At 38.0% G+C, this 21,537-nt stretch overlaps 1 protein-coding gene and 1 long non-coding RNA gene across 5 annotated transcripts in view; one reads left to right on the top strand and one right to left on the bottom strand.

Moving 5' to 3' along the window:
- The window catches only part of syt2a (synaptotagmin IIa), a 99,917-nt gene that overhangs the window by 2,883 nt on the left and 75,497 nt on the right, over window positions 1-21,537 (bottom strand). For 2 of the 4 annotated variants that reach the window (XM_084097957.1, XM_084097956.1), the window contains exons 3-8: window positions 19,881-20,041; window positions 11,057-11,188; window positions 9,024-9,191; window positions 8,736-8,903; window positions 6,636-6,753; window positions 44-177 (exon numbers count right to left, since the gene is read on the bottom strand). In XM_084097957.1, the coding sequence (XP_083954083.1) occupies window positions 44-177; window positions 6,636-6,753; window positions 8,736-8,903; window positions 9,024-9,191; window positions 11,057-11,188; window positions 19,881-20,041 (881 nt within the window). The remainder of the gene's footprint in view (window positions 1-43; window positions 178-6,635; window positions 6,754-8,735; window positions 8,904-9,023; window positions 9,192-11,056; window positions 11,189-19,880; window positions 20,042-21,537) is intronic. The other 2 variants (XM_084097959.1, XM_084097958.1) reach the window with 1 other exon arrangement.
- On the top strand, window positions 2,142-4,877 carry LOC311072755. Its single transcript, XR_014604051.1, has 3 exons — window positions 2,142-3,342; window positions 3,507-3,647; window positions 4,141-4,877. It is a non-coding gene; the product is annotated as an uncharacterized lncRNA (long non-coding RNA).

Here is a 21,537-nt window from a genome sequence, read left to right as displayed (position 1 = left end):
GCACAAAAAGGTAATCTCTTGTGTTGAGCCGTGTAAAGCGTACCTGCATCTGGTCCTGTGGGATCTCAAAGCTGAAGGACTCGTTGTAGTACGGGTTCAGCGTGTTCTTCTTCACAGTCGTCTTCTTCTTCTTCAGTCGCTTCCCATTTTGCAGAAGATGAATCTTCACATAGGGATCTGTAAAGGTTTACCAGTGTCAGTCATTATGCAATTATATATGTCATCTATCTATCTATCTATCGATCTATCTATCTATCTATCTATCTATCTATCTATCTATCTATCTATCTATCTATCTATCTATCTATCTATCTATCTACTGTATCAGTTCTTTCTGGTTCTCAAATCTGAATGGCTTAGAGTCTTTTCCAGCCGTGCGATATTCACAGTATCAGTATCAGAACTGGAAGCCTTTCACCGTTTGTATCACTCCGATTGCGGCGACTGTCAAGTAGTTTTAAGATTTACCAAATGACTGTAGAGAAGCGCTTCGAGGACTCAAAATGTTTGCATGAGGTGCTCTTTGGATGGATAAAAAATTCAGGAAACTCCAAGGCACTCTCTTTTCTTTTTAAAGAGTTTTGTAGGCGAGAATGTAGTTATTTAGACCTCAAATATGTGACTAATATATAATCATAGTGTCTATTTTACAATCTGCTGAGATGCTTTCGCTGAGGTGAACTCCAGGCCGTCAGTAGCCATTCGGTGCTCATGTAGCCGCAGAGAACAGCATCATCTCGGCCAGTCCTTCGGGAATTTGCCACTGGCACTATGTAGATAGTGGTTAAAAATAATATGCCGTATTTGGTATTGAGAAAGGATCGTGATATGGACTTCAGTGAAAGTTAAATTATTACAGCATTAGATGGTGGCAAAGACCGTCTTTATGAGTGAGTCAGAATAAGGAAGTTGTTTTAGCGCTGTCATGGGAAGAACAAAGACGAACATATTGCTTTTCTCAGCGGACATTCAAACTAATTTTTTGGATATAATATTATGGACATCGACCTTAAGAATGAATGCTATATCGGATGCAGGTAATACACTCATTTAGGTGATCTCTCTCTCATAATACCATAATGTACTCTACATAATACAATAAGCTTCAATGAAGCGACTCAACGTTACTTCGTTACTAGTTCTAAAGTGGCGTTTTATAATTAGTAAAGGAGGCTTTATATATATATATATATATATATATATTACATTAATTAAAGGGACAGTCCGCCATTTTAACGGCTGTCTCAATTGCAAAATCCTTAAAAAGTCCCATACACCGTGAAAACCAGGGAGAATTAATGCTTACTATGTTCGCTTAAATGTTAAAACTTAAAAGTTCTGAAGCATGAAACATAAATAATGTGAGCCAACTCACTATACATTACGACATAACGATTTTTGTTTTTTAAAAATACAAACCATTATTTAATTAAATTTCGGCTTAAACATATATCGCTAGACAGGTAACGAACATAATCTAGCTAACATTTATAATTTATGTTCGGCTGAAATGTTGCATGTACATGTATATGTAACAAGCAATATTTATCATAATGTACTTTAAATAACATAAAAAATAATGTCAGAAAGATATCAGTTCTGCTGTTGTACATAAATACCATTAGTTGACAAACATGTGCAGATGAACCCTTTCTAAAGCGTGCTATTTGTAGTTCGATTGGAAGGCTGAAAAATACGTTGGAGAAATGGGGAAATGTTTACAATATTTCAGCCTAAAAGGACAAAAGACAAAAAGTTTGCGGGTTGGTTGAAGTCTGTACCAGGGAATGTTTATCAAGCTTATTGTTCAACATGTCGAAAGAATTTAAGAATTCCAGTTGAGTACGATGGGGATCAAAGTAGTCGAATCACACTTGGCCAGCACCAAACACAAACAGCAAGAAGGTGTTGCTTAGAACAATACTGTTCTCAAGACACAACCACAACAAATACAAAGAGTGTGTCAGCTTAGTGTACACACAAATCTCCTGCTGCGACGGTTTCTTCCACACATTTATTTCCCGCTGCAAAAACACCCGACCGAAATGACTTAAGGGCTGCACATCAACACTGAAGTCGTTATGGGCAATGCGTACAGTAAGCTGCCACGACTCCTACAAATCAAACAACGATATCAAAAAGATCTTTCGTGTTATGTTTCCTGATTCAGAACTATTAAAACGGGTTACTTGCTGAAATTTGGAATAGCACCATTTATTAAACAGCAGTTGATTTCAGAGGTGAGCAAAGACTCTTTTGTGGTTATGTTCAACAAGAGCCTTAACAGAAGTACCAACAACAAACAAACGGATCTGCATATTCGCCACTGGACTGGTGACTGCGTTCAGTCTCAATATTTTGGTTCCCAGTTCCTTGGACATGCTACAGCTCAGGATTTAGTTCATAATTTTATGGTGAGTTTTATGCATGCGTAATCTCTTATCCTGTCAGCTTTTATGATTTGATTATGTAACTGTCTGAACTCATATTAACAATAATTGTAACTAGGAAAGGTATTTTTGCCAAAAAGCAGTGTTTTACAAAGTATGGTCTAGAGGTGCACGTTAAAAGATCGCAATCTCTATTCAAATGGACATTCAGATCCAGAGAGAGCAGTTGACATGTATGCACTAAGGATTGATCCAACATAATGATTATTATGAAAACTCTTGACTTCTGTATGCAATCCATAATGTTTTGAATAGCCCACTTATGAATAGCCTGGCGTCTGTAGAACAGAAACATTTTATGACACATCCTATATTAAATTGCCATTCTGATTTTTTACTTCCATGAGTGTGTGGAGAAACAAAATTTACGAAATATGGTGTCAATATCAACGGACGGGGCCAAACATAAATTGGAAGTTTTTCTAACTCAATTTGGAGGATCACAGCTTGCCACATTCTGCACAATGCCTCCACATTCTGCACAATGCCTTCAAACATGGCTTTGCAAAATGGCAGATAGACAAACTGTTGAAGGCTTTACATTCACTGTTTAATTGTGCTCCAGCAAGAAGAGAAGATTTTTGTTGTGTGTGACCATGTCTTCTATATTCCCTTTACACTTCTGTGGTGGTCACCGTTGGCTGGAGAACTTACCAGTGGCTGAGAGAGATTTGGCCATCCATGGAGACATATGTTGATGCAGTCAAATCTAGGAAAATTCCAAACCCTGGTTCGTCGTCCTTTGACACCATTGCTGATTAATGAGAGGACCCCTTGATACTTCCAAAGCTTAATTTCTTCATTGCTGTGCCAAGGACCTTTCAACCGTTCTTTAAGAAGTATCAAACTGATCAGCCGGTCATGCCTTTCTTACACAAAGACTTAACTGAAGGTAATTTGTACTGGCCTTTGCTTTACAAATCTATTAAAACATTATGTAGTTATTGCATTAGCATTGTTTAAACTCAAGGTGGAAATTTGGTAGAAATGTATACAGATCATATCTGTGCAATATTCAGTTATGCAATGTTTTCTTGGTACTGTGTCTTTTCACAGAGTCTTCTAAGACGCTTTGTCAAAAAAGAGCTTCCGGACATCTCCGCAGTTAAACTGGCCAGATTAGATGCAACTGATTTGCAAACCTGGGTCCCTCCTAAAGATGTCGACATTGGAATAGGTGCTTCCTCTGTCCTTAAGGTACTGTATAGCTAAAGACAAAGAAACATTTACTGTAGTGTTTATAGTCCTAAAGGCATTGTATTATTTAACAAACTCTTCTTCAAAGTAGAAGCAGCAGAGAATGAGAGCTTACTGTAATGATGTTTAGGAAGGACAGCATGACTGCCTTTCAAACATTGTTCAGAAAGTGCAAGAAAGGAGCTCACTCAAGTATCCTTTGGTCAGATCCACCTCATGTTTGATACCAAACCAAATTAACTCAAACCCAGACGTGTCAGAATATTAACTTATAAGTTTCTTGAGAACAAGCAGCTGCCAGGAGGGATCTCAGCTGGCATTTAATACTTATACTTTTAATGTATTTTGTGTTTACTAAGCAACATTTGTAGATTTTTTTTATGATTAGGTCAGCAAAGAGTAGAGTATTTAAAACACGATAATAACAATAGTAATTTATTATTTGGTTTATATTAAAATGTATTTTCCCTTAAATTTATATTTCTTGTTACAGGTGATACAATAACTCAGCAGTTTGGCAGTCTACTTCATCTTTAAGCCAAATACAAGTATTTTGTATTTTTCTGTCCCATGAACCAACGGCTTGACGAATTTTTACATGGTGTCATCTGTGGATCTTACAGCTTTGGAGCTTCTGCAAAAAGTCTCCTTTTGTCTCATGGACAGGCAACGGTCGAAAGGGGGTTTTCTGTAAGGACGTGGAAACATGCAACATTAAGGAAGACACAGTGGTTGCGCACAGGCTAATCTGTGATTGTGTCAGGGTTTCAGGTGGAATTTTGAATGTGCCTTTATCAGAAGAGTTACTGAATGCAGTTAATGCTGCAAGACCAAGATACAGACTCCACGTGGATGAGGAGAGAAAGAGAAAAGCCAATGAACTGCAATGTCAAACGAGGAAGACAGTAGAGGAAGACATTTAGCAACTGAAGAAAGAAAAGAAAACATTGGTTGATGTTTGTTCATCTCTGGAAAAGGATGCTGACCTCAGTGCTGAACAGGCAGAAACGAAGCCCGGAAGTCAGATGGTAGCGCTCATTAGCAAATCAAATGCACTGCGGAGACGGTTGAAAGATAAGCAGAAGGAAAAGGAGGATTTGGAAGAAGAAATTGCAAAGAAAGTTGTTCAACTTGGCACATTAATTAATGTTTTGGTCCAAAATATTCTAATGCAATGCTGATGAATTTGGGCATTCTTTTGTCTTCAAAATAAAAATAATACTAACCTTTGTTCATAGTTTGTGGTCATTTCAAGAGATTTGAATTGAAGAATCAGATGGAGGTTCTTAAGAAAAGAGAATCATATGCTCCTATTGTTGAGCATGAACTGTTGTATGTTGTACTGTTTTTACAACAAGATTGTATTTCAATAAATTCTTTTCCATGTTTGATGGTGTCACGGTGTGGTGCAGGCAGAAGAAGACGAGGGAGAATAAGTTCTAATGCAAACTTTTACTAATAATATAATCCAAACAGGTACAGACAGGCAGAAGGTACACACACACTTAATACAACGGAGGTCGGACAATGACTGACTGAACATAAGGGAACTAAATGCAAACACAGATGAACACTGATTAACAGAACACAGGTGATACGGATGAACTGATAAAGGTTGTCATGGAAACAAATGAGTGGCGGGAAAACAGAACAAAGGAAGACGTGACTAATACAAACAAACAATGGCATGTGACAGATGGAGAGTGCTTGTATTTTATTTCAGGACTTTGACATACATTTTAGAGTGTTTAAGCTCTATTTAGGAGAAACAGCAGTGTCATAGAGGTATATAGATATACAATGAGTCTGATCACAAAGTAAAAGTTATTTCCACATTCAAGTGGTTGAAGCAGAGGTATTCAAGCCTCAACATACTTTATGTCAAGTTAATTAAAAAGTATGTTAGATCAGTTTGTATTTTTACTTTGAAATGTTGCTACTAATACAACTCTTCATGTGCTCCATAGACACTATCCTTAGAGAACATATTGCTGTATTCACTTACAAATAATCAGATAAGAGTAAAGTAGTATGCGTATTTGGCGTGCTATCCGAGGAGAGGGCTCCGAGCTCGGTATTTTGGCCCGAACCCAGAGTATCCCATTATATATATATATATATATATATAAGCCTCCACTCATGCTGATTGGGTAGACATTTTGATTACTGATTGTTGACAGCTGGTTGGAATAACGTGATGATTGGAATGATGTGATGATTGGAATGACGTGATGATTGGATAGATAATTTGAACGTGTTCCTCCCAAACTTTGTTAATAAAACATAATTTGTTGTCCCTTCGATTTTTTTTCCCCCCCTTAAATTGTTTTTTAGTTGGTCTTAAAAAGTTCTTTAAAAAGTCTTAAATGTACCCTTATAAAACCTGCAGAAACCCTGCCATCAGTGTCCCAATGTGTAGTGAGCCAGAGTCTTTACTGTCCTTACCAGTGCCAAAATTTATGTACACAATAGGGAGCTAGGGAGCTGATTGAGGCGCATCCTAGGTCTTTTCTGTAAATCACTTCCGATTTCACTCAAGATTCGATGGTTAAGAAAGGCCTTTAATCCTGGTCCTTGCAATGTTTTGAGCCGTGCAGTTCTCATAGCCGCCAGCAGATAGCAGCAGTGAGAACTGACTGGAGGGGAAGCGTGGCGCAGGACTGCAGAGTCAGCACGTGAGCGCTATCTTTTCTGCATGGCTACCGCTGACACTAAAGCACAGGCGTGACACGAGTGCACTGCTGCAGCACTGAAGCGTGCTGTGCATGTCTGACAGAAACATGACCAATTCATCCATTCATTAAAGCGGAGACAAAGACTGAATAAAATATGCACATATATGGTCTAAGCGTAAACCGAAAAGAGAAAACATTATTTTATTGTTATGGCATATGCAGGAACATCCAGTCTTCTGCGTGCGTTTATCTCCACCCACTCTCTGGAGGAGAGAGAAAAGAGAAAAGCGGTGCATTATGTGTGTGTGTGTACCTGAGAGTCCCCCAACATCCATCTTTTTCAGGTTCTTCGCCTCTAGGATACAGATGGTGAGTTTTCCAGCTGTAGGTACATAGCGCAGAGAGATGCAGATATCTCCAAGCTTTTCAGGCTGTGTTGGGGAAAAATAAAAATAGTTGGTCTTAAAGGGACAGTTTGAAAATCAGTCTGATCTGAATGATGCCAAATGTTGGGTGTCCGATCATGACATGACCAATTAAAATATATTAATTCTGTAAGATTTAAATATGCAAATTATATAGGCCTATAAAATGTAAATATAAATATAGCTAATCATCTCCTAACAAGGCCACATATTAAGGTCTGGGTAGATTAGATGGTAAGAAAACAATCTGTTCTCGTAATCAATATGTTGAATGCAGGAGAAATGGGCAGGAATAAAGATCTGAGCGACTTTGACAAGGGCTGAGTGTTATGGCAGGCGACTGGGTCAGAGTGTCTCTGAAACGGCAAGACTTGTGTGTTTCTCCAGGCCAGCAGTGGTGAGAATTTACCAACAGTGATCCTGAAGAGAGACAAACTAAAAACCGGCGACCGGGTGTTGGGAACCCAAGGCTCATCGATGCACGAGGGCAACGAAGGCTATCCCGTCTGGTCCGAGCCAACAGAAGCTCTACTGTGGCACAAGTCACACAATATTTTAATGATGGTTATGGAAGGAATGTGTCACAACCAACCCAATCTCAAGGCGATTCGTACGTATTTTACGAGTTGGCTAATTCGTACAAATTCGTACGTTTTTTGCTAAATCGTACGTATTTTACGAGTTGCCCAATTCATATGAATTCATACGAATGACCTACCCATTACCCCACCCCTAAACCTACCCATCATTAGACAAATTGTATGAATCCGTACAAATGAGGTCATACGAATTCGTACAAATTAGCCACCTCATAAAATACGTATGAATTGGTGCGTTGGTCACAACACAGAGTGAATTACACTCTGCTGCGTATGACGCTGCTTAACCGCAGACCAATCAGAGTGTCTATGATGACCCCTGTCCACCGCCGAAAAAGCCTACAATGGGCACGTGAGCATCTGAACTGGACCTCAGAGCAGTGGAAGAAGGTTGCCTGGTCCAACGAGTCCCGTTTTCTTTTACATCACGTGGACGGCTGTGTACGTGTGCACCGTTTACTGTGGAAGTGATGGCAACAGGATGGGAGAGACTGTGATGCTCTGGCCAACTCTCTGCTGAGAAACCCTGGGTCCGGCCATTCAATTTCATGACACTGGTGTTCCCTGGTGAAAGTGGCCTCTTTCAGCAGGATAATGCACCCTGACACACTGCACACATTTTTCAGGAATGGCTTGAGGAACATGATGAAGAGTTCAAGCTGTTGCTCTGGCCTCCAAATTCCCCAGTTCTCAATCCAGTTGAATTTGTGTGGGATGTGCTGGATCAACAAACTCAATCCACAGCGGCTCCACCTCGCAACCTACAGGACTTAAAGGATCTGCTGTTAATGTCTTGGTGCCAGAGACCACAGCACACCTTCAGGGGTCTCGTAGAGTCCATGTCTCAGCGGGTCAGTGCTGTTTTGGCAGCACGCGGAGGACCAACAGCATATTAGGCAGGTGGTTATAATGTTTTGGCTCATCGGTTTGTATATTTTTATTTGCATATTTAAATCTTACAAACTAGATTCGATTAAGAACATTTTCTGTGATTAACAACATCATTTCTGTCTTATCCTCACAGAAAGCTATGGACTATGCACTTCTATGATATTTTTCTTCACTATTAACTTTAAAATGTTTTAAAAAGAGCAGCATGAACATTCGATCTCCAGCTATGGTCTACAGAAGAAAGAAATGGGTTTGGAACAACATGGGGGGGTGTAAATGAAGACACAATGATCATTTTTTTTAAAACAGATTTCAATTTCAGTGAATAATACATCAATAGTGTCTCTTCAGTTATTAAATAGTACTTCAATTATTTGCTAAAGGGAACATCACATTTGTAACGTGTTATAAAGCATTATGAAACATTATGGGTGTCTATTATTAGATGGCGACAGCTGCTCGTTAACAATGCGAATGACAGAAGAAGGACAGGTTTACCTCTTCTTTCTCTGCGCTGTCCAGGTCTCTCCATTGCTCGATGGGTTGTGCCAGGTCCAGGGTGTTCATGGGAATCTTCACCTCACCAATCACATCGTGCTTCGAGAAGCGGTCAAAGTCGTACACAGACATGACCAGAGTCTTTCCTCCCATTTCATTGAACGCAATCTAGAAATCAACATCACCTCATGAGTGCCGGGACAGAGTAGTGATCGGGTCGTCTAAACCCTGCTCTGCACACATTTGATGATGATGTTAACTGGAACTGTACTGAAATAGATACACTACCTTAAAGTTGAAAGTCTCGTTGAAGACAGGGTTAAGGGTTTTCTTGTGCACCTTGGTGTCATACTTCTTCTTCTTGTCTGGGAGAATGAAAACTCTGACGTACGGGTCGGAAGTGCCGCCACTGTCCATGGAGAGAAGATCTGCAGCTTGCAGGATGCCCACTGTCAGCTACATTGTAAAAGAGTGTTGATCTTTAAAATACACATGTATTCAAGGTGTAAGGAAAATATGCTATTACATTGTATTTGACTTGAGAGAGTCCCGAAGATGAAACTTTTTCAAAACTAGATGAAATCAAAAGGATTTTCTCCTTTCCTTATCTTAGATCATCTAAAGGTGTGGTCCCAATAGCAGTGAAATTTTGCGGGCAAAACAGGTCCATTGTCTGTTTTCACTCTCAAACCAAGCAGATTTCTCTTGGACAACATGGCGAATCAGCGAATCAGTAAATCAACTTTAACATGCTGCTAAATCTGCAAAATTCTAGATTGAGTTTATTCCTATTCGAAATAACTGGATTTCGCCCATTGAAATTCACCAAACAAAGGTAAATGTGACTGCAAAGCTAAGTAACACTAAAACCAGAAAGCAAATCATTTTTCCTGAAATAAAAGTAACTGAAATAAAATAAAATACAAAAAAATAAATAAAAGTGAAGTAATAGTATTTTAATTCCACTAGCTGACAAAGCAAAATTTCTCATTTTCATTTGTAACGTCCATCCATCCATCCATCCATCAAACCGCTTTTCCTCTGTAGGATTTAGTTTAGTTTATATTGATGTACTAAACTAAAACTAAACTAAAAAATATTTCATGTACATATTTTTTTAAAAAAATACACACAAAACACACACAAAATCACAAACTTCACCTAAATTTAAAATAAAAATGGAAAACATAAAAATAAAAACCAATTAAAAATATTAATAAAAAATTGGTGTATACAGGGTGTTAACATAAATCTAGACCGAGTCATTTGGAACTTTATTCATCTGCCTTTGTCTGACTTCCTACAAACGCTTGCGATACTAAGTTAATACTTGTTCAAAACAATCACTTTAGCAAAGTTTGTACTATTTTCTGTTTATTTTGAAAAATAACAATTAATTTTTGTTCAATAAATATACCATCATTAAAATGTTTATTTTAAAAATCTAGAAACAAAATAATTTTAAAAAGTAAAGATTCTGAAAGCATTGAAGGAGATCCCATAATAATTTAATAAAGCTGTACAGTAGTAACACATAAATATGATATTTTAGCATATGATATGATTAATATATATATAACAAAAAAATATGGTTTCATTAGAAATATGGTGATTATCTCTAAGAAGGACACCCAATTTGATATATGATATTTGCCATCTGAATCTAACTGTCATGTCAACAAATGGAAAAGTCAGCCAGCTGTTTATCATGTTAATTATTGTGCCTCCCTTTTACCCCAAATAACATACTTTTACAAATTCTTCCGTTATTGAAAAACCATTGCTTTAATTACCTTGAACAAAACTGAAAATCTTTAACAAGAATATAATCTCATAATATAGTCAATCATTTTAATGATTCTCATTTGCTACATAAATCTACAACATATTAAAAAACATTAAATATTAGATCAAATTAGTGCAGAATTAACTTTGCGTTGCTGTCCACGATCGCGTCAAGGATCAGCCAAATTTCCATGTGCATCATCAAAAGCGGTTGTTAAAGTCCCCCTGTAGTCAATAATTGTATCCCTTAAAACCCATCTTTCACCAAAATGACATATTTAAATGTTTTTCCTTGAAAAATTTTGTTCATGCCTTAAAATAGCTTGAATGTAACTCTACACCCCTGCCTCATTTAGTATAAGCGGTTCGATGAATATGCACATGAACCCCGCCTCCACTCACTCACACCAGCTCAGAGATCCACTCGTTGATGATCACACGTTGACATGATTGGTTAAGGTAGTTTTACACATTTCTTTTTCCCTTAGATATTAAAGCTGATTTGTGCACTGTAAAAAGTAAAGTGACCAAGTTACCTTGTTGTCTGAGAAGTCATAGTCTAGGGAGAACTGTAGTTTTCCAAGCTTCTCCTTCTCTTTAGGTTCCTCCTCTTTCTCTTCAGTTAATCCCATGTCTATATCTTCTTCATCATCATCCTCTTCCTGTTTCTGGAGAGACAAAAGCACAGATGGCCGTTACAGGAGAAACTAGAACAAAGGTGATGGAAGGTAAATGAAGTTCCCCAAACATCGTTCGTTGGGCCAATACTCAGCTTACCTGAAGTTTGCCAGGTGTCAAACCACCCGGGTGTTACTGTATGTAACTGTGTCAGCGATGACCTTCATAGCAACATGACTTGATTTCACTTTTCCTTTCATGACACCATTTGCAACGATCTACATTACTTTTGTGGAGGGAATGACAGACAGAAGGATTCTAGTCCTAAAGCAGCCTGTCCGTAAATTGATTCTCAGTCTGCAGGGTATAATAAAACCCTGAGTCTCGCTTTTTACACAGGAAGAAACGATTCAGATGATACAGAAGGGAAGTGTTGGCGCTTTAAAGCCGATACTCATATCAGCACACATATACAATGTAAAATGATGGACAATTTGGAAGAAACGTTGTGGCAGACAGATACTAAAGATCACAGTATAGAGCAGAATTTGTGTTATTTTACACATCATTATTTCTCACGGTTCCTCCCTGCTGCTCTTCAAAATGACAATGGAAAAAAGCTGAAGTGAATCTTAATGAACTTATATCATCATTTAATCTGTTGGTGATTGAATTTCATATAATGGTTCTGTTGTAATTAATACTTTTGTGCCCTGTGCTGTAATTTTAATATTACAGAAACATTTCTTTACAAGGCTGTCTATTGTGAGCCATCTATACAATAGAATATACTCAAACACAATTTTGATTGGATTTAATTAAATATAACTTCGTAGTGTAATCATAAAAGAAGAAAAATCAAATGAATTGCAGGAAGGAGAAATAATGACATGTTTTCTGGTGAAAATATGTTCATATTTTCTTTTTACAGATAAGTGAAGGCCAGTGTCTTTGAGAGTCTATGAAACATTCTTTGCTACTAAAATTCTTCCAATAATTTGGAATGTGGGCGCTAATATCTGTCGCTGGATTTGCCAAAGTATGTGAGGTTTGTGGCATCAAATCTTATTAAAAGTTTAGTTGGAGGCACTGAGTAGAGAATAAATTACTGTGTGCATAACTATATAATTTACTTTGTAGGAAACAGTCTTACCACATTTGAGTGGACAGAAATGGTGTTGAAGGTCTACACACATTTACTTTCACTTCTCCTGTGTTTTCTTTATAATCGCTTGTGAACGTGCTAATATTTGAATGAGGTTTTTAAATCTTGGTCTATCACCAATTTAAAGGGATCACCCAAAAATATGAAAATTCTGTCATCATTTACTTACCCTCATGTTGTTCCAAACCCATAAAATGTTCGATAATCTTCAAAACTCATATCTCAGAGATTTCTGTCTCTCCATTGAAGGTTCATTCCACCAAAACTTTGATTTAAAATGCTCATAAAGAGAATGTAAAAGTAATCAATATGAATCAAGCCGTTTAAATCTTCTAAAGAGACACAATCACTTTATAAGATGAACAGATTTTAATAAACTTTGATCAACACAGAGCACATCAAGTACAATATTTCAAATATATGAACTTCTTGAAGCATCAGCGTTATGGTGGAATGAACTTTCAATGGAAGGACAGAAATCTCAGATTTCATTTGTGTTGCGAAGATGAACAAAAGTCTTATGGTTTTGGAACATGAGGGCGAGTAAACGAGTAAATCGAGTAAACGAGTAAACGAAGGGTGAGTACAGAATTTACATTTTTGGGTGAACTATCCCTTTAAGATTTTCCAATCACATAGATATGTGGCCCAGCTAACAAAAATATATACTAACTAACATTATGAAAACGTTATTTTTAAATGTTCTCTCAACTTTCAAAACGTGCAATTTTTTAAATGTTTTAAAACTGTTTCTTCTTGGCTTTATGATCATTACAGGGATAGTTCACCCCAAAATGAACCTGATTCTTTCTCCTGCTGAACACAAAAGAAGATATTCTGAAGATGGTCCCCATTGACTTCCATAATATGGAGGGGGAAAAAATAATATGGAAGTCAATGGGGACCATGAACTGTTTGATTAGCAACATTCTTCAAACTATCTTCTTTTGTGTTTTAAGGTGTATTTGTTACTGTAATTATACATTTAAGTCCTGAGTAATATTAAGTAACTACAAGTACTTACTATAGGGTTAGGATTAAGGTTTGGTTTAGGGTTAGTTGCATGTAATTATGCATAATACATAGTTATTACTTTAGTAACTACATGTAACCTATGAAACAATGACACTGTATAATTGTGTTACCAGAAATTCATACAGGTTTGTAAATGATGACAGAATTTTAATTTTTGGGTCAACTATCCCTTTAAGGCAGTGTTCACCAATCTCGGTCCTGGAGGGCCGCTGTCCTGCAGAGTTTAGCTCCAACCAGCTCCAACACACCTGTTTGAAAGTTTCTAGTATGCCTAGTGAGACCTTGATTAGCTGGTTCAGGTGTGTTTAATTGGGGTTGGAGCTAAACTCTGCAGGACAGCGGCCCTCCAGGACCGAGATTGGTGAACCCTGCTTTAAGGGAACATTCCATTTTATAATTTTGCAAACATTGCATAATTTTGCAACACTCTTTTGACATTTTGAAACAAGAAGCAACATGTTAGACAAACGTCCAACTAAATCGTGCCATGAATAATGTTTTTTTGTGTGTGTGTGTGTGTGTTAACGTTTTAAGAACAATATTAAAGACCAGGTAACTTTGAAAGCATGTTCTATAAATGTTACTTGAAGAACATTTGTTCATAACCTGTAAGCAGTAAAGTATGTTTATGCTGATAACCAAAAGTCTCAGTCTGCTAGTCTAGCATTTGTGTCCTCTGAAAGAGATAGAGTTAATGTTCTACATAACCCTATTACATGACTAACACTGCATTTGGGGTTAGCAGTGTCCCCCAGCGAGTTTATACCAGGTCCCCACTGTGACTGTTCATGAGATCAAGCATGTGTTATGCACGGTGAAGAATTTATGAAGCCTCAAACGCAATGCTAATGAAACAGCAAATATTAGCTTACATAGATGGAGATGTCTGGTTCAGCTTTGGGAAAAACAAGAAAATAAAATAAATACAAGAATACAAGACGAACGAAAAGAGTTGAATCAGAATGTATCTAAATAGAACAAAATATGCTTGGGGTGAGGATTTGTCCTTCCTGATCTCTCACCCCAAATATACATACACACACAAATTCAAAAACACACACAGAGACACTGTATGTCTCACAGTGACACACACACACACACACACACACATAAAAAAGCACAATTTCTTATATTCTAACTGACATGGTAGAATGCATTCATGCATGCCAAGACACAAAATGCACAGTCTGAAAATGTTCCGTATTGATTGCATAATTGTTCAAGCCATAGTGAATAAAATCATTGCGATGCTGGCATTAAATCTGGAGGATGATTAATGATGTAACAGACTAATGCAGTATTCTTAATATGAAGTGTGCGGTGGTTCTCTTACATAACTTGCATTGAGCATTCAGAAGCAGTCATGCTAAGTTACGGCACATTCATCTTAGTAAAGGTGGCAGATGGAATAAGAAACGGTGAAGGAGAAATCAATCACTCACAATAAACGATTATTTGCACCAACAGCCCTGTGATCAAATCAGCATGTAATGATTAACCATATTGCATTATGATTTAAGTTCATAATTTCAGCTTATTCCCTACCCCAATAATAAATACTGGCCTGTTATGTGCCCAAAATGTATGATGTGCTTTATTTGTGAACAACTAAGAAACTGTATGCGTGTTAGGTGAAATTATTAATCATGAAGACATTTTAAAAAGGTTTTTACATGATAAATTAAAGTTATTGGGGCAGTGAGATATCAAAGGTGAAGTGTGTAATTTCGGCGCCACTACCTTAGTGGAACTGCAAAGATAATGATTGTTTTCAAACAGGTTTTCCAGGTCATTAGTTGGATAAACTGACAGTCCTGGCTCAAACCCACACCATTAGTTGAGCCCAAGAGGCCAGTGTTTGGATAGTTAGCATTGCCCTTTTAACCTACATCATCTGTAAGCCTACATCATCATGGGGACAAATGCTGCATTCACACCATGTCGTAATAACTGTAATTATGGGATGACAACCCGTGACATTCTACTCTGAGCTGAACGTTTACTTTGAACGTCCTCAGACTCGGAATTATACGTTTCTATGGCAACACTATCAATGCCAAAATGAATCTGCAGCAGTCAGGTGGAACAAGTCGGAGCTCTCCAAGAATTCCGAGTTTACAAGTTGTAATTATGAGTTCTATGAGGACATGAATGCTTTTTACGAGTCAAAATCTCGTAATTACAGCAATTCTGACATGGTGTGCAAGCACCTAAAAGCATCTTCATTGATGACTATTTAAAAGTAGCTGTGCATTCTTACAATTTTGTTTTTTAAAGCAATACATAAATTGCACATATGAATTTATAGATGTTTGACTAGTGCCTGATTTTTTTTGGAATAAGGAAACATTAAATTGATCAAAAGTGACAGTAACACTTTGTTTACATTAAAGATGCAGTTAGCGATATCTGAGAAATGCTGTTGAAAATGGATCGGAACAAGCAGCACAACACACTTTTTAGCCAATCAGCAGTAGGGAGCATGTCCACTCATGAAGGGGGAGGAGAGTGTGAGCCAATCAGCAGTAGGGGGCGTGTCCACTCATGATGGGGGAGGAGAGAGAGAGTGAGCCAATCAGCAGTAGGGGGCATGTCACTCATGATGGGGGAGGAGAGCGTGTGAGCCAATCAGCAGTAGGGGGCGTGTCCACTTATGATGGTGGAGGAGAGCGTGTGAGCCAATCAGCAGTAGGGGGCGTGTCCACTCATGATGGGGGAGGAGAGAGGGTGAGCCAATCAGCAGTAGTTGACTCATGATGGGGGTGTGTTCCCTCATGATGGGGGAGGAGAGAGTGTGAGCAAGAGGGAGATTGAAGAAACACTGTAGAAAGAGAGATGGCTGAGAGACATTGCAAAAGAGAAAAGGTCAGAGGAATATCACTGGTTATGATCAGGCAAGAGCGTTAGGACACGTGTTAATATTAGAAAAGCTATTTTGGAGAGACCTAAGAGGGAAGGCCTGAAAACAGATGCAGAGGTTGCGTTGTTTCTGCATTTTGTGGGTGGAGCAATGAAGGGAGGGCTGTGATTGTTTCGGTTGATTTCAAATATCAATAGTGATTCTCAGAAATCACTTACTGCACCTTTAAGTGCTGGGATAGGAGAAAGTTTGACAATGTTACACACACACACACACACACACACACACACATAAAAATAAATAAATAAATAAAACAAACAAAACCATTGCAATAGGTCTCCTGGTAAAAGGCCGTTTCCCACGCCACCTACTTCATCCCACGGCTTATCTCTACATTTCAGGAAGAAAGTAACAGATTCTTTGATTGTTTCCACACAATGGGTCATCCAGGAAAGTTACTCTCAAGTCAAGTCATGGTCATTCACTGGTGCCTGTATGAAGGGCATGCATTGGGCTTTGTCTCAAATGCTGCTTCACCTCATCTGGACATTTCTCCTGCTTTCTTTTACAGGCTAACTGCTTTAAGAAAGGTTTAAACTATGCAGATATGCATGTTTGTTAAATAACAACTTATTTTAGGGATAATTTAAGGGACCAAATTGTGACCGTAAATAGGTGGAGCAGCTTTTAGAGAACAAACCACCAACCGTACCCTTTCAACATGCATGTTAGTGAGGATTGGTGTGTTGGTGTCTCTTAATAAGCTAGGATGAAGTTTAAGTTCATAACCAAATGCACATACAATTCTAAAGGGCCATTCCTTCTACCCGTTTGGCTTTAACCCCCCAAATCACCAGTGTTCATGTGGCATGTCAAACTGGTGGAATGCGAGCCCTCCCCAAACCAACCCCAAACTAGTCCTCAAGCAACCTTAGCACCCCTGCAGCTTGCAAGACTCAAGAAGAAGCCAAAGATTTCATTCCCAGCCATTATTTCAAAGCCCATTTCCCCAGCCCTGGTTTGAGCTTTCACCAGGCGGTCAGAGAGGGGCGCTGCAAGCCATGTCACACCTACCGTAAGATGACAGGTCCACGACAGTCAAGATACACGGAGCACATATCAGACACAAAGCGGGGAGGATAGAGAGAGATGAAGAAATGGAGAGAGAGGAAGAGATTGAACTCACAGAAGACAGAATCAAGTAGAGGAAATCAAGTAACACTTAATGGACATGTATCAAAAATGACACATTTTACTTTAAATAGACACATTATGTTATTGGATAATACATTAAAAATACATTGCATATAACAAATTTAACCAATGAAAGTTGAGAAGCAAACCACATAGAGGCATTTTATTGTACAGTAAGGGAGACTGAGGGCAACTATAATACAGTAAATGTCCTAAATAATGCATAAGTAAGTCAGATTGGTGACACATTATAAACTGATATTCAGTTTATCTTTAGGTTGTTGGTGATTTTATCATGACTTTTTTGTCAACACAGTCAATAATAATAATAATAAAATATTAAGTATAAAAGTATGATTGAACTGAAAATTAAATATTTAAAATGCATAATTTTTGTAATCATAGTATCAAAATGAAGACTGTTTTGATTATTTCAGATAATTATTAAGTAGGTAAAACTAAGATTTCTTAAAATGCACTTTTTTTACAGTCAGTTAAACAAATTAACGATATATAAAAGTGAAAATGATTAAATCATATTAATAGGTATTAAAGCAATCAAATTATTTTGTGTATCATTGAGATACTTTTTATTTGATTGAACTTCATGGTTTTGTCATTCTCATTATACATCTATTTAAGAGTTACTTTTGCGTCATATAAATGGGTCTATAAAATACTTAAAAAGCTAGCGGATAGATATGCATTAAGTATGTTATGAAAAAAAGAAAAAGAAATTACAATAGCCCCTGGTCTCCCATAAATAATAAGCCTGTCTTGATGGTGTTTTAGCACAACAACGTTTTTCTTTTTCAAGATTATTTATAAAAATATATATATATTAGGATATGACAGGCAGAACTTTAATGATTCCCAAAGGAAAATTAGCTTGTCACAATAGCAAACATACAGCACACAGCGGGATCTAACACAACACAGCAAATATAGCAAAACGCTTTAGCTTCAGCTATTTTATTTCCAAAACAGAGATTAAAAAAAGATTTAGTGCTGCTGTGTATTCGCTGGAAAATGTGTCATTTTTAACACAAAAGCACAAGAGATTAACAGCACATACATTCTTCTGGAAACCAAATTATACGAACACGGCAAATGAATTGATGTGGCGGGAAATCTTTCATGTAGCTTTCCTGCTTTACAGGCAGCAAATGACGTACAACACTGAATATTTTATATTCCATGAATATTAAATGGCTAAAAAATCTTTCCAGAATACCAACCATCCATTTGCTTGACCTAGAAGCTATATTAAGGATATGTGAGGTAGTTACACAGACGTTTTTAAATCAAGCTTTGGTGTTTTGAGATTGTTGAGTCTTTCAAATATATTGCATGAGCAAAAGCTTTAAAAGCCATAAACAAGGGAAAGATTCAGATTAGATATGTCTCGAACCCTATTAAACTCATTAGCGACAGTCGGAAATTAGGCAGTGGAAAAACGTTAATCTTTCTGTCTCTTTCAACATAGCCGTGACTGGAGTTTTAAAGGAATAATTCACCCAAAATTTTAATTTTAGTTATCATTTACTCACTGTCATGTCACTCTCATATTTTCTTTTCCTTTGTGAAACATAAAAGGAGATGTTTAGCAGAATGTGCAAGCAGCCGCTTTACCATTCAATGAATGTGAATGGTGATTTTTCAACGCTATCTCACGAACAATTCGTACGTATTTTACGAGGTGGCTAATTTGTTTAAACCCCAGTGACGGGTAGGTTTAGGGGCGGGGTCAGGGCTAGGTCATTCATACGAATTAATACGAATTGGGCAACTCGTAAGATATGTACGATTTAGCAAAAATGGTAAGAATTCGTACGAGTGAGGTCGTACAAATTAGCCACCTCGTAAAATACGAACGAATTGCTGTGCGATCAGGTTGGATTTTTACTGCCTAGCTCCGAAAGGACAAAAAAATCACCAGGTTGGTGTGATTAACAGTGTAAGCTGCTTTCATCTAAATGTATGATACTTTATGTTATTTTCTTTAAAGGTTATTATAGTTAACTAAATGTAGAAACCACACACACACACACACACACACACACACACACACACACACACACACGAAAACACTTCCGTTCATTAACACATAAAACTTTAAACACTTTAACTAATTGCCAAGTTGATAAATAACTAAATCTAAAAGATGAAAATAAACATTTAAAAAACTATATAGACATATTAAAAAAATCTAAATTATAATAAAATAATAATAGTATCTCAGCGATCTCAAAATAACACTGTTTTCTATATCATTTTGGTGCTTGGCATTATGAATGACTACTCTACTTTTATTGTCTCTTAAATAACTAAAGTACTTGGAAATTTTGTGTGGCATCTCATTTTATGTCATGAGAAAGAAATACAGGGCTTAATCAGAATGAGTGAGTTCTGTTTGATCATTCATTTTATCATTTTGGGGTGAACTATCCCTTTAAGGCTGAAGAGCTTTGGTGTCGGGTGGTCGTACCTCTCCTCCCTTCATGTTCTTCATTCCCATCTCTCCCTTCCCTTTCTTTCCCTTCTTGTTTTTTTTCTTCTTAAGGCAGGTCTTTTTAACGATGCAGAAACAGCAGGTGAGAATGAGGACCACAGCTACGATCGCGATGGCGATGATGGCCCAGGGAGGCACTAAAAGTGAGAGAAAGACAGAGAAAAAGGGGCTGTAAATACAAATCTAGATTTATCAGGGCCATAAAAGAGCCAAGATTGTCTTCACCATTACCCACTGATCAATACAGAGCAGGACCATACTTAACTTGCCAGCAGCAATCACCCTGTAGCCCGAGACTGGTTGCCCACTGAAGCTAAGCAGTTGCTACTACTTATGTTTACTCTGGGAGTTTTCTACAGGATTGCTAGGCGATCACTAGGGCATTGTTAGGTGGTTGATAGGATGTTCTAGATGGTTGCTAGGGCATTGCTAGGGTATTATGAGTAGTTGATTTGGTGTTGCTACAGTGTTCTGAGTGGTTGCTACACAGTTGCCAGATTTCTCTGGATCTGGGTTTCTAGTAGGGCTGCCCTCTAATAGTCGACTAAACATTAGTCGACGAGAAGAGGCTTAATCGACCAAAATTTTATTAGTCGGTTAGTCGCAGAACAACAACAACAAAAACTCCACAGGAAGTGAGGAAGTGGTGAAATCATGCAGGCCGTGAGGGACAGATCGTTAATGGCAGGTCCTTGAAGTAATTACAATATGCCGGGCAGGAAATCCAAACGTTCGCCTACAATTCACTGACCACAAATATGGCTTATTATTGAAACATGCAAGTAGTTGCAACTTTACTTGGTCACTTGCCCTAACGTTAACCTAGATAAATGTGTGCTATTATTAGGCGCATATCCAAGTGTTTGTTCGGAGTGTGGAAGCTAAAGTATTAGCGCGATTAGAGCATAACATGTAAGTGATCGCTCCGGCGCCTCCATTTATTCCTGACAACAGCGCAAACAACTTATGAGGAACTATATCTAGGAAATGAGGAATGAGGAAATATATCAATAGAAAAATTGAAATGTCTATTTTTAAACAAACCAATTCAAATTAAAAACACTCTCTGATTATGTAATTTGTATGAAAGGTGCATTTTTCTGTAAAGGCGCATCCACTATACTGATGAAATGGCGAGTTCCTTACGTAAATTAACGTCTCGGTTACGAATGTAACCCTCGTTCCCTGAAGGAGGGAACGGAGACGTTATGTCAGTGACTGATGAAATGGGGGTTTTGCTAGAGAGCCCTATCACCTTCGAGTTTGAGAAAACGAGCCAATGGTATGAAAGTACTGTACCATGGGTCTGCGGAATTTGCATCGCGAACTCCACCCCACTGCGTGGGTATAAAAGGAGCCGCGAGTGCAATCTCGCATTATGTTACCTGCTGAGGTGCCGAGACTGTGCGCTCCAGCCGTTTCAGTGGTACAGCGGCAGTGGCATGCGGACGTAATGTCTCCGTTCCCTCCTTACAGGGAACGAGGGTTACATACATAACCAAGATGTTCCCTTTCAGTCAGTCACTACGAGTTACATCAGTGACTGACGAAATGGGAGTCCCAATCTAATCTCGCCAATGCGGCTGTCTTCCAGTGTTCTGCGCAAGCCCCAACTCCTTGTCGTGAGGTTAGG

Source organism: Abramis brama (assembly GCF_963993115.1).
Source record: "Abramis brama genome assembly, chromosome: 22".
Lineage (NCBI taxonomy): Eukaryota > Metazoa > Chordata > Actinopteri > Cypriniformes > Leuciscidae > Abramis > Abramis brama.
This window is presented reverse-complemented; position numbering and strand designations above follow the sequence as displayed.